The sequence below is a fragment of the Marmota monax genome, unplaced genomic scaffold (genome assembly GCF_021218885.2).
Source record: "Marmota monax isolate L192 unplaced genomic scaffold, Marmota_monax_Labrador192_F-V1.1 WCK01_AAM20220418_F8-fsc00197, whole genome shotgun sequence".
In the NCBI taxonomy this organism is placed as follows: domain Eukaryota; kingdom Metazoa; phylum Chordata; class Mammalia; order Rodentia; family Sciuridae; genus Marmota; species Marmota monax.
This window is the reverse complement of record NW_026694815.1, coordinates 2,509,502-2,524,115: the sequence shown is the minus strand read 5'-3', so window position 1 is coordinate 2,524,115 and position 14,614 is coordinate 2,509,502. Positions and strand designations below refer to the sequence as shown.

The 14,614-nt window shown below is 37.9% G+C and overlaps 1 protein-coding gene across 1 annotated transcript in view; it reads left to right on the top strand.

Moving 5' to 3' along the window:
* The window catches only part of Mtmr7 (myotubularin related protein 7), a 92,964-nt gene that overhangs the window by 12,401 nt on the left and 65,949 nt on the right, over nucleotides 1-14,614 (top strand). Inside the window, exons 2-3 of the mRNA XM_046425982.2 lie at nucleotides 12,572-12,694; nucleotides 14,251-14,413. Coding sequence (XP_046281938.2) covers nucleotides 12,572-12,694; nucleotides 14,251-14,413 — 286 coding nt within the window. The remainder of the gene's footprint in view (nucleotides 1-12,571; nucleotides 12,695-14,250; nucleotides 14,414-14,614) is intronic.

The window sequence follows — 14,614 nt, the reverse complement described above, 5'->3', positions numbered from 1 at the left end:
ATTCCTTGAGTGCTTCCTAAATGCAAGTTGCTGTTTAAGGGCTTAGAGATCCAATGGCGAACAAGACAGCTAGGGGCCATGGTCTCATGGAACTTACATTGCTGTAAGAATTAAACAAAAATAATATTGCAGTTCTTTAAAACACTGTATGTATCATCTGTGTAGGTTGTTACATTAGAAGCTCTTCAATTTTTAGAAGATCTAGCTCCCAGATCCTGTTAGCCTTCCCTGTAAACCTTCTAGTAGCTTCCCATCCCACTGAGAGAGAAAGCCAAAGTGGTATCATTGTTGGAAGACCCTCTGAGATTCCTCCTCACTACATGGGCCACCTGGTCACCCACTCCTCACTCCTCACAGATCTGATCAGGCTTCCTCACCTCCCCGTAGACTTGACTATTTCAAAACTGCCCCTGCCCAGGGCCTCTTCAGCTTTTGGTTCTGCTGGCTAGAATCCCCTGTCCCCACATGTTCTCATGGTTGGCTTTCTTGCTTACTTTAGTTCTCTACTGAAATATCTAATAATTTTATTACAGAAGATTTCTCTGGACTCTGCTGTCTCTCACCACCCAACCACTTACCTGCTTTAATTCCCTCCCTTGTATGGCATGTACCCATATACGCGCGCGCGCGCGCGCGCGCGCGCGCACACACACACACACACACACACACACACACACTTTATTTTTTCTTGTTTATCTGTGTATTGCCTATTTCCTGCCTACCTATCCCCAAACAAGCAGACCACATGTGAGCAGTGACCTGTCTTGTCTACTCATGTATCTCCTGCATCTAGAATATCTGTATCTAGTACAGGTCGAGGAGCCCCCTGAGTATATGTTGGATGACTGAATGAAGGAAAGAGTTTAATGTGACTATGTCTGAGCTTTAGTACCTTTCAATGGCTTTATTTCTAATTGTTCTTCAGCATTCTGTTTTAGTTCTGTGGCACTAGTTTTGCTTTTGCAGGTGAAGTTCTGCTTTATTCTTTTTTCCTCTGTTCTCTTTTTCCACTACTAGCAACATATTCCATTCATAATTAAATATTCCTCACCTTGTCCGAAAATTCAAATTCAACAATGCAGCCTTTCTGCTTAATGATACCTAATTCTACGTACAATCCCTCACATACATTGTTTTTACCTATATTGTTGATTTTCATTCATTGGACAAATATAATCCATTATGTTGTCAGTTGTAGTCTCTGTCATTGTAATGTACCTAGGACTATGGAATAAAAAGAAAGAATAAAATGAGTTAAGTTTGAAATGTGAAAAAAAAAAAGAATACAAAGACAGAAAAAAATGTGATGCCTATCCCTAAGGATCCTGCAGTTGAGGGTAGTTGTGATGCTTTGTAATTATAGTGGCTTATTGTTTCCAGAAGCCAATAAACCAATATCTGTGTCTCTTTTTCCTTTCTTCCCATAATTCTGATGTAAGTGTGTACATAGCGTTGTTATGGAGCTGTAGGAAATATTATCTAGAAAATCATGAGTGCTTTCCTCGAGAATATATGTTCTTGGTAATAATTAGTGTGGTACAATAAGAATAACATGTAAGAAGGCAGAATAATGAGACCCCAGGTGTCACAGTGGTTTAAAGGAAGGAGAATGTTCACAGCAGACTGGATGGTTGAGGCATGATGTTCTTAAGAAGCTGGGCCTTGGGTATCAGTCTGAAGAGGGTCATGCTGTGCTGGGTGCATGGTGTCCTCACTGATGTTGGGAACCTCAGAGCTCCATGACAGAGCAGCAGTACAACAGTTTTTGTTTGGCCCCAGAAGAGGCCTCACATCTTTGTGTCTGCACAGCAGTTTGCTTTATGTTCATTTCCCGGAATGAGAATGATGGGCTCTTGAGGGTTGTACCGTTAGAGGAGGAAGGGAAAAATATGGTGCTGATTACACAATTTTTCCTTGAGGGCTTGGGGGCCAGCAGTGAGGCATGGGAACGTGTAGATGGGCTGGAATCTGGCCTTGTCCTGGATGGACAGACTGTACCCCTTCGTCCTCTGGCCCTGATACTGGCCAGGAATTGGTGGGAGGGGGAATAAGACTTGCTTCTCCCTGTTCCTGGACTGTCTCCTCTCTTTGGACCAGCAATAAATTCCATTTGGCACAACATGCATTTGGAAAAATGCTTTCCCAGAGTTCCCAAAGAGCTATCTAAGTAGGCAGTTTAGTCCCTTTCTATCTGTGCCTTTGTGAAAACTATGCCAAATTCAGAGGCATTTTAGAATTTTAGAAATCTTTTGAGCAAAAAAAAATCATCATCATCATAAAGTAAGGTATTGAATTTGTGTATTGCTTCAATGCAAGGTCCTTTTCCTCCCAATTCTACTTTGTGTTTTAAGTGACTTTATTGTTTTTAACTCAACTATCCTTAATAGATCACTCCATACATTTATTTTTTGAGTTACAATGGGCCCAGCATCTGTTTTTAATTTATTTTCTTTTTAACATCCCTCTCTCTCTTTTTCTCTTATTCGTGCTTGTTGTAATGGTATTTTTGGTTGAGGTTATTTTAAGGTGGTGTCGAAATAAATCCTGGGACTGTTCTTTTGTTCAGCAGCACATGTTCTTTTAATCCTACACATCCAGGGTCATCCTACCAAAATAAATTATATGGGTCCTGTGCAAAACTCTCAAGTGCCTGACTTTTTATTTATGAGAGTTGGTTTCTGGCACAATATTTGTAGTTTACTCTGAGCTCAAACAGGCTTCTTTTCCTCCTGTCTGCCTTTTCCAAGAATTACCCGGACTCTTATTTCTTAAGCAGCTATGGCTCTGGGTCTCTAACAATTTTAGCTTCATTATTCCCCTCAGAGAAATCTAGAGTTTAGTTAAATATCAGTCAAATCTGCTGTTTTGACAGACATTTAGGTAGATAGAACAGCAGCCTCTGCATTTATAGGCTTTCCAAAATCATCAAGGTTTTTTTCCTTGATCTTGACTTGAGTGAAAGAATGCTTATCCATGACGGAAGTCTCATTGTTTTTTACTCCTTTTAAAAACATGTTTTTCAAAGCCTGTATTTTTCACAGAGAGGATCGCTTTATATATAGGATTTACTTGGACATTTTCAGGTGTCTTAAAAATATATAAAAATGTGTCTCAGGTACTCTGTTTCTCACATGGAGGAAAGACTTCACTTTGGAAGTTGATAGACTAGAAATCCTTTTAACACATGTACAATTTCAAGATTTTAATTTTTTTGTGCAACCAGCATAATAAAACAGTTGGATATATCCATTTTTCCTTTCCCACTTAGTTTTGAAAACTATTTCAAGATTACCAGGTTGAATTTTTCTGAGTATTTGCCCCTGGGATTCACCCCCTTGGATTATGAGTCCTTTTCCAAACCGGGTGTTAGTCTTTCCAAATGTGAATCCTCCTACTTCAGAACTGAATCTGGCTCTGTCCAGATGAAAGTTTGTACGTGAGAAGATAGGCTGAAGATGTGATCTCTGCGGGCAGAATGGCTATTGAGAGAGAAGGAAAGAGAAAGAAGGATGATCTGTCCTCACATGTATTCCGGTTTCAATCAGTATGTCTTTGGAGAATTATAATTGGCATATACCATATGATACTTACTGGTGATTGTTTTAGGACTGAAAGGAAGAAACTGGTGAGCAGGTTGTAGAAGGTCCTGATCAGTAGCAGAGGGTAGACACTGTGGCTCTGAATAGAGTGACATGATCAAGGTATGTTGTAGGATGACTGTGTAACAACTTGGGTAACAGATGATGTGATAGACATGTGCTGGCTTTAGTTGCCCATCATCCATTCTCCCAGGCTCCCTCTCAGGATACTTGCTCAATCTGTATGTTTTGGGTATGTCACATACTATCTGACTACCCAAATCATGGCATTATGTGAGCACTCTGATTGGTTTCAGGATAAGGATGCAACCCAGCAGAATTCAGTAAACATTTGCATGGGCAGCTGGGGGAGCAGCTGCTGTGTTTCTCCATGCCCTGGTTTGGTAGGAGATGAGGTTGAGGTTGCTGGAGCCATCCAAAGCAGAGAACAGAGAGGGCCAGCATCGAGGGCACAGCCAGGAGATAGAGTGTGAGGAGCTGGGTGCTCTGAGCCCCTGCCCAGTCTTGAAGCTAGATCTACTACTGACATTTATATATGATCCAATAAAATTCCTTTTGGTTTGGCCATGTGAGATTTAGATTTCTGTCTCTTTCTCCTAAAAGGGTCCTGATATAGATGGAGTCAGGAAATCTGTGTTTAGTATTACCAATTAGGAGTCTCTTGATCAATAATGTGGGTATCTGAGTAGGCACTCAACAAATTAACCTAATTAATTAATTAGTAAATTAGAAAGATCTTAATTGATTGGGGGCAGCTCTCTGGTTTTCATAGGGTTCTTTCACAGAGAGCTTGTTTTGTATCATATCTGATTACATTTACCATGCTTTTGAAATAACAGTTTCATAGCAGGATATATTTTTAAGAGAGTTAACTTTTTGGGGTAGCTTAAAAATGGGTTCTTTTCATACATTCCAGTGTATGTTGTATATCCCACAAACATTTTCCTCTGTGTTGTACAAAAGATTTTTTATGGATCTCATGAAGGGTGAGATCTGTTTCTTCTGGTTACATGTCATATATTTTCTTGGATTGTGCTCTGTGATTTTTGCCCTTTTCTTAGTTCTTCTCCAATCTGTGACCTTTGAATAAAATGGTCCTGGGAAAAGACTTTCATTGGTTTTATAGTTTTAAACAGATTAAATCTGCCTTTTGGGGAAAGGATTGATGTTCCTGATTTTTCTACCAAAAGAGTGGATTAGAATACCCTTAAAGTTTCATGGATAGCACTTTTTATTTGTTTAAGCAAATTTATGTAAGGGTAAAAAGTGCTTTTTGTTTTAAATTAGAAAAGTTAAATGTTTTTTTTTCTGTAATTGTAACAGATTATAGCAATTCTGAATGGTCTGAAGAATTTGTTATTGTTTTAATTTTTCTGCTTGCATATCAGAGTACTTTGCCAACTATAATTGAGTAGTCCATCTTTCTGGAAGAATCAGTAGTTACTACTAGTTTAACACAGAGGAAATGAAATCACAGATGTGAGGTGAGCATTCAGTGGGGACAGAAAGCAAAACTGATGTCTCTGTTATGGGTTTCTTTAGTAATAATTACTGTTTGTTAAAAAATTACCAACATGGAATCTGCTGCCTTCTTTCCTAGCAACTTTTCTGTAAAATTAGACTTACAGAGTGCCCCAGTTTGGCACCAGAATTTAGTTAAATGGCCAGTAAGGGAGTAGGCACTACTTAAAGGCGAAAGAGCTTTCATACCGGTATCATCCACACTCACCCACCTCCCAACTCTCCAGATCCAAAGGCATCTGCTCTCCCCAGAAGCTTCCACACCACCCTGCAGTGGGTGTTCCTTTCTGAGAAGATATCAGGCCAGGAATCTGGTTCCTGTGCATCACAGCAAATTCAGCTGCTTTTCATGTTGCCCTGTCCTGGTGGCTGGCTATTGGGCACCGTGGGAGAGGTTGTTATAGTCACTGACCAGAACTCTCACTATTTTATCCCAATCACTGTGCTAAATGCTACACAGTACAAGAGAACTACATTAACTTTTACATATTTTTTTACCGTATGATTATTGCACATTTTTGTATTCTATACTTTCACATTTTATGGCTCTGCTCACAGCTGAAAAACATTTTAGGAAGAAATGGACCCTGCCTGTACTTTTAGGTTCTCATTACTGTAATTGTCTCGACTTTGGTTTCTGCAGAAGTCATCCTTGTCACTCAGGCTCTTTCTGAACAGTGAGGAGGGCATTGGGTGTGTAGGCAGACCCTAAGTGTCTGCCATGTAGTCTGAATATCAACATCAAAGACTGAAAAAAAAATTTTGATGGATGGCTAATTTTTTTGTTTTTAGAAATAAAGTGGGCACTGTGATATGTATGTACATTCTCAGAAATAGTTTTCATTGTCTCTTAAGGATTTTTATGGCATTAGATTGAATAGGACACCTAAAAAGAGATTCAGTCAGATGTCATTTCTTTAAGAAAGCCAACCAAAGGCTTTGTTTTTAATACTTTAACAAGACTTTTAATTTAGATTAAAAATCTAATGATACTTACTTATGAGAAGTAGAAGTCTCCTAGAATTACAGAAACTCTAGGATTCCTACCTAGTTATTAGCTAACTCCTCTCTGAAAGAAGCAAAAAGGAAAAGAAGAGTGTAAGACAGGGAGGAGTTTAAGACAGGTTAAGACTGAAAAATAGCCAGTTGTAGCCTGGCAACTTCTCACCTGGGCTACCTGGCCCGTGTGCATGGGCTTGGGATGTTCCTGGCCCCACTTTGGGTCTAGAGCTGTGGATGTCAGTGTAGCCTCTGTCCCCATTTCAGGGACTGTCGCAGCACCCTTGTTCTGAGGCGGGGGCTTCCTTTCCTTAGAAAACCACAGAGTTTCGATGGTCAGCCACATTCCTGGATGGCTGAATTTCTGGAGAATTTAATATTGAATTGTATTTGAGTTACAGAGTAGAAAGCTAAGATCCATGTTCTATTAAGATTGAAATTAGAAGGTGGCCCCATCAGAATTGCTGAAGAGAGGCTCTGTCTCTCTGTTGTGTCTGTGTTCTCACAGTTGCTGTTTCGTGCCACTGAGTCAGAGCTGCAGCCTGCTGGAATGGAGGGAGACATTAGAAACCCTTAGATTCTTTATAGAAGGCAAAACCCAGGAGGAAAAATGTACAACTGCCTGTGCCCACAGTTCAGTTTCAAAACCAGAACCAGAACCAGAGCCCAGGCCTCCTGACTTGCAAATACTTTTCTTTTCATGTTGGTAGAGTTAGAAAATGTCATGATACCAAATTTAGCATGACAAACTATTTATCTAGCTGCTTTTCTTAGATTAGAACATAAACTTGTCTTAGGATTTGGCTGCTGCAGACATTTTGATTTCTCCCTGTTCAACCATCTCTGGATCTCTTCCCCCGATGATTGACAGTGACCTTTAGCCTTTTTTATATGGTACTGAGAACTTGGTCTCTGTCCCGGACAAAACTTGTGGCTAGTGCCATTGGTTTTCCTCCTGTCCTTTTCAATGAATGGTAACTCTACCCGGCTCTGTGAACTCCTTATCCTGCAGAGCGGCTTTACTTACGCAGATAGTCCTAGATGATTCTGGAACCCACAATCTTCAGCAGTCTACCATTTGACCTTCAGGGTAGAAAGCAAAGATCCATATTTATTATTCTATTAAGATTGAAATTAGAAGGTGGCACCATCAGAATTTCTGAAGAGAGGCTCTGTCTCTCTGTGATTTATAAGATCCTCCTGACTCCTAGGCAGCGAGGGAAGGGCGAAGAAGGACTTGTGTCCTGTAGCTAGGGTGTCCTGTTTCAGACCTGGCAGTGCTTTGTTGGAGCCCCATGTTTTGACTGAAGCTTTTCAGCCCTGGCCCAGAAAAGCTGACAAAACCTTTTTCCTCCTTCAATCTAACACCAAAAGAGGAGGGACAGGAATAAAAAAAGGATGTTAAACTGGGGCACAGTCTTTTCTGTTGGATCTGTAAGTTTCTAGAGGGATACAAAGACTCTGTCTTTGTTTTTCTTTTCAGAACCTAACTCAGTGCTACACAGAGGCATTTTGTTCCATGGAATTAGATGTTCAGTGTTCCCTTTTATTTCTTCTGAGAATCCTGAAAATCTGTCTGTGCCAGTGTTTGGACTCTCATATCCTATTTCTAAGTTTCTGTCTTTGGGTTTATCTCAAAGGATGGCATTCTGATAACAGTTTTGCATATATTTTTACAATATAATTTTGTCTTAAAGCATTGTGTTTTCAAAATCAAATTTCCTGTATAAGATTGCTTAAAATAATTGCCAGCTGATTATTCTAAACATTAATTTTAAGTAACAGTACTAGAATGACCTCAAAGACCATGATGAATGAGTACCTTGGGGTTTGGAGTTAGATGAACCTTAGCTACAGACTGAGCCTTGCTTCCTGTTCCCTGCATGAGCTGAGGAAATTTGTCAAGTCTGTAAACGGAACTTTGAAATGGGGTTTATGTAAGAACCTAACTGATATAGGGGATTAACTAAGGTCAGAGATGCAGAACCATAGAATGAAGTATGACATAGAGTAAGCACATATTCTAAGAATATTTATTGTTTTTTTATATTGGTTGTTATTTTGAGGATTTTTACATAAACCAAGAGACTGTGTTTGGCCTGATCTGTGAGATGTTGGTAGAGTTATTTTGAACACCCCCCATTCTCTTACCTTCCAAAGTCAAAGGTTCTCTTGAGAATTTCTGCCAGCCTCCATGGCTTCTTGCATTTTTGCAGTCTTCTCTGGCAATATCTGCTGCTTAGTACACGGGGCAGGTTGTTTTACCATCCGTTTGTGTGTGCATCTCTATTCAATGACAGCTAGAATGGAATCTGCCTTTTCCTGAATTACAACCTTTCTACCTCCACCCTGAGCCCTCCCCACCCCCCCCCCAAAAAAAGAAAGCAACAAAAACAACAACAAACTATCAAAGAAGGCTTTTTGGTATATAACCAGCTGTTTGGATGATTAGGGCAAAGGAAGGATTGATGCTACTTTAGAGCAAATGACTTAACAGATTAGATTATACTTATCCATCCCATCCCTGGGGATTATTTCTTCTAGCACTTCACTATGTAATAAAACACTTAAAACAAGGTATAGGAATTTTTTAAAATACTCTAAAAGAGTAACAGTGCTTGTATTTGAATTATGGTCCTAGGGGTGATTTTCTTCCTTCTATATTACTGAATCTTTGAACATTTAATCAATATGTACATAATTTTTGAAGACCAGTTTTATTTTTTTTACTCTAAAATATGTTATTTAATAAGAAAGAAAAAAATGATTGTTACCTTCTGGATAAAAGAGAAATCTGAGTGAAATATCTGGAACATTAAACATATAACAACATTATTGTGAATAATAATATTTGTGGGCTACTATGAAGGCAGTCGTATAAAGCATGATCTAATAAAAACTTTGAAAAGAACCCAATTTAAATTACTGAAAATTCGATTGTTTCTCTTCTATTTTTTTACTTTGTAGGGTAATGAATACAACATTGTTAAAATGTAAGTGTAATGGGGGTCGGGGCTGTGGATCAATGGTAGAGCACTCGCCTGTCACATGTGAGGCCCTGGGTTCGATCCTCAGCACTATATAAAAATACACAAAATAAAGGTATTTAAAAAGATGTAAGCATAATATATTATTCACACTTGTCCTTCCACTGTTTTCTTGAAGACCAGTTTTAAAAACTGAGAAACTTCATGGGGTTGGAAGAGATTTTACCATGAGTAGGAAAACAAATCCTTACCCAATCATCCTTATCTCCTTTTTCTAATCCTTTAAAATGTGTTCCTTTGAGATCCCTCTAAGGAGTCAGTGTATTTCCTGTGTTTATCACAGTGCGGATGCTGGGCTTCTGTCTCTACAGCATCTTGGTCTGCCATTTGCTTCTGAAAAGCTCTTAATGTGCTTTGGCCTTGTACCCTACAGCCTCACTTCTGCATAGAGGAGCTCTTTACCTTCTCAGTGCCTGTGAGTTTGTGCGTCAGGTTCTTGGTTATGGCTTCTGATCCTGGTGCTTGCAGGACCACTTCTTTTAAGGTTGCTAGTGTGTTTCATGGGCAACTTACAGTTCTTGCCTTCCTCTATCTTTCAGCACCATGTGACATAAAAAAAAATCCCTCTCTCAAAGCATTCCCTCTGCCATCCCCCTGACAGCAACATAATGGCCCCCTTCCTGGCCACTCTTGTCAACTTTGCTCTTCAGATCCTCCTCTTCTATGGGACCTTTAAACATTGAATTTCTTCATATTTCTTCTCTTTCCACTCTGCATACTCTCCCTTCAGTCCCATGGCCTCAAATATCATTTATAAGCCAAAGACTATAAATTTACTGCATTTCAGCAAACCAGTGATGGTAAGAGGCAGCAGATTTTATGTCCCACCAAGAAAGAAAAAAGCAGTGCCAACTAAATGACACAGTGACATCACATTAGTCATATGTGAATCTCATTGTCAGAAATGTCAGGAAGTGAAAAATGTATGTAACTTCACGTAGGTTAAATGCCCTGCCCAGAGCATGCATATCTAGTGTGTTTTAAGCCGTGTTCCCAGGAGTTTGTGGCTAAGCTACAATAACTTTGCCTCAAGAAATGGGTGGTTTCCTGAGTCTTATCTCTCCAAATATGAAAGAAGCCTTATTGCTGTGTAAGTTATTACATATGTAGATGAGATAGAATTTAGGTAGCTCAGTGATGAGGCAGTCGTGGAACCAGTGGGTTTTCAGAGTGGTGCTGGAACTCTGAGTTTTATTTCATTTTTAAGTTGCTCTGGCTTAGTATGTACCATGACAGAGCCCTGAACACTGTTCTCTGTCTTCACAGAATTTATTAGGTAACAGAATTTTAATCTTTACTCTTCATTTCTTTTGCTGTTACACATCACTGGGAAATCATGCTGTTGGTGTTTCCCTCATTTTTTTTTATCATTTCTTTTTTCCTTCCATAACTTTAGAATTGCTTTTGACAGCTCTGGGACCTATGAGAACCATTGCCAAATTTTGAAATTTAATTTTCCTGCAGCAGCATCCAAAGTTAACAAATAGACATGGAAAACTCCCACTATGTATTCCAATCTATTGACTTCTGTGTACCTTATTCTGTTCTACTCGATTTTCTAAAAATAATTTAAGTGGTATGGCTTCTGTCACTTCTGTAGGAAAAAGTAATTTATGCTAAATACTTTTGGTTCAAAAATATTCCTTTATATTCAATATATTATCCCCCAAAAGTCTTGTTTCATTAGCCCTAAGTCCAGGAAAAACTTATTTGCACTCTATTTTTAGATGTTAACTGGTATAGTACCTCTGGTCCTACGCTTAATTTAGCTTAGTTTTAGCATGCAAATGAGTTTTTCTCCCCCGAAAAATGTTCTAAAAATAACATATCCCCTTATTTTTTTCTCTTCCACAGTTCTCTTTAATAATATCATTTATTGTAATTAGTTCAAAATAGAATGTTTAATAACAAAATTTTAAATAAAAAAAATCCAACCATGTGGGAATTCAAAAATATTCTCCATAAAAACTCTTGGGTCAAAGAAGAAATAAAAACTGCAATTACAGATTTTTTAGAAAGCATGAAGAATGAGTATACAAACAAAACTCAAAGGATGCAGCCAAAGATTTACTTGGAGGAAAATGCTTGAATTTAAAAACTTTTGTTATTAAACAAACATAATGAAAATTAACAAACTATTAAATCTGGGGATTTATAAACAAAAACCATATAATATGCCCAAGAAAGGCAAGTTACAACATTTATTAACAATCAAAATCAGAAATTAACAAATTAGAAAAGAGAAAAATTATAAAGTCGATAATTTAAGACCTATTTGCTTTAAAGAAAAAGACCTTACCTGTCTAATCACAAAATGGTAAAAGCACAATTCACAATATTAGGAATTAGAGAAGAGATGAAAAGGGAGAGGTTTGACCCCAGAGAAGGATTTAAAAATATTAAGAATTTGAAAATAGAAGATACTTTATAAAGAAAATATATTCCAAAAGAAGATTAAGGAAAAAAATGGAGACATGGAACAGCTCTGTAACCATATAAAAAATTGAAATCATTATTAAAGAAATATTTCCAGAATAAGATTTATCTTTATTTGTTTCAAATAATAAATAATGTGTATGATAAAAGCTTTCTAATTAATTGGTATATTCACAATATGATTAATTCAATTGATAAAAGAACTCTTTGTTTTATCAGCATTTCCAGTTTCAGTTTCCGGTGTCCTGTGGAGGTTGTCTTGACCTTTCCATTGCATTTCATGTTGGGATGATCCCAGGGCACACATCCTTAACATTGCTCCACACAAACAGCTGAATGTTTGAAAAATGCTTGCATCTTTTGGAACCACTGAATTTTTAGCTCGGTGATGAGAATTCTGTCATTCAAAAGATTTTATCCTAAATGAATATGAGGATCTTAACTGTATATAAAGTAGGGTTTCTTTATATACAGTTCTCTGATACTTTTTTCCCCAAAAATATATGTTTGTATTTCCTACTATGGTTTATATGACAGCAAACAACCATAAGGACATTTCTACAACTTTAGAAACACATGAGATCACATATCATTTTCTTTTTTCATAGAATGTAGTTCATGCATAGTCACTGTGTAATCTCAGAGCTTTACTGCATACACTTTCTGCCTTAAATTAGAATTTTTGTGTAATTACTATGAAATGAAAACTTGGACCTCTTTAAACCTCAAAGAAAGGATAGAATCTACAAATGCTTTGTAGTACATTTAAAGTCATCTTTTAGTAATTGGTGAATATTTATCGTCTATATACATTATCATATTGAAGTCTAAATAAGGGGGCACATTTTGGTTTTTGTTACTGTAGGAATTCTCAAAATTCTACATTACAGTAAGTGGGAGATTGCCTGCTATTTTCTGAATAGCCCTTTTGCTTCACTAAAACTCTTTCCATCAAACTGGTTTCTCTAGGTTGAAAATGTCCGGTTGGTTGATCGAATGTCTTCTAAAAAAGCAGCCCTTGGTACTTTGTATCTGACAGCTACTCATGTCATATTTGTAGAAAATGTACCTGATGCAAGAAAAGAAACATGGGTATGTTTTCCTTGTTTTTTGGCTTTTCGTATTTTCCATTGCTGGAAGTAAAATAATGTGACCCTCAATTCTTTCCTCAGGGTAAGGTGGGGGCTGTTGGGGTCTGGATGTTCAAAGGACTGTCTCTGGAATGTGTGCCTTGTCCTTTTCTATTGCTGAGTCATATCCACCCAATCAACTTAATCATTGTTAACACTAACCACTTGGACATCAGTAAAGACAAACCAAGATATAGCCTGCAGGTTCAAGTGCTTCATGTTATTATAACCATCAAGTAGATATTCAATAATGTCAATATGCCAGATGCAGCATTTTCATAGTGCTTAATTTGTAATATACACATTATTTGCAGGATCCTATAGTGCAGCCATTCAATCATTTTATTAGGTTGTTTCTATCTATCTGATAATTTTGAAAAGAAAATCTAGAGAAGAGTCCCATCTGCTATTTAAAATAAAAATATGAGATATTTCTTAATTTATTCAGTAGTCTAACCTTGACATTATGACCAGACCAGAATCCCTGAATGGCAGATATCTCCCTTTCCAGACTCCATGGACAGTGTTACATTTTTGCAGAGGTGGCAGGCACTGTGGGGTGGACAGGAGCTTGGAGAATGAAGTGCTGCCATGGAGGATATAGTGTGGACCTTGAAAGACCAGAGAAATGCACTTTAGCATGATTTCTCTTCAGTGAAATCTCTTCCTTAGAGAGCAGAACAGTGGTCACCAGAGGCTGGAAGTCGGGTAAGGAGGGAGGGAATGGAAAGTTGTTAACCAAAGGTACAAAGTTTCAAATAATTAGGAAAGATAGGTTTTGAGGTCTATTGCACAGAGAGGTACTATAATCAGTAATAATGTATCTTTCAAAATAATTAAGAGAGCAAATTTCAACTGTGTCACCCTAAAGAAATGATAGATAAGCAAGGTGATGGGTATATTAACTTGATTTAATCATTCCTCATTGTATACATACATCAGAACATCACATTGTATCCTAATACTGTACATAGTTATGATTTGTCACTTGAAAGTAAGAGAAAATTAAAAACTAAAATAAATCCTTTCTTCTGCAGCTTGCCTGACCACCAACAGCTCAGAAAACAACAACCCCAACTTGCTATTGAACTTGAGTGTTCCATGTGGAATTAAGGAGCATGGTGGCACCTCCCAGTGGAGCCATCTCTAACTTCTGTTGCTTGCAAAAAGTTTATTTTACTAACTTCCCATGACCTTATTTAATTTTAGCTCTTAAGCATATTCAACATTTAAGTACCAAATGTTCTCTTACCTGAAGTTGTGCACAATTGTATGCTAAATAGTTTGTTTCAAAATAATTATGCTGGATATCAGAAAGCTTTATATATATAAAAGCTAAATTGAGACAGTTAGTTCTCACTTGGAACATCTCATTTCTTGTTATCTGGGCACAGGTGGTGACTTAGCTGAAGGTTGGGTTGTGTTTCTTATTTGTGTGGCTCAAAGACCTGTGTTAGTCCTTGTCATATCTGTTGGTTATTTGTGCTTAGTGCATCCAAAATAACTTTTGGTTTCTAGATTCTTCACAGTCAGATTTCCACCATTGAAAAACAGGCAACAGCTGCTACTGGATGTCCTCTTCTGATTCGCTGCAAGAACTTTCAGATCATACAGCTCATCATACCACAAGAAAGAGATTGCCATGACGTGTACATCTCTCTGACACGCCTTGCACGGCCAGGTAGGCCAGAGGACTTGGCATTGAATATGGACCCACTCTTAAGCAAATCACAAATCATGTGCAAGAATTTGTTCAGTTTTATGAATACTACTGTTTTAGGAATTGTATGTCGTCCTTGTACTTAGCTGAGGCCAAGAAGTCTGAATGATCACCTGCCATGTAATTCCTTGTCCTTGGGGGTTTCTCCTGAGTTTGTTACTT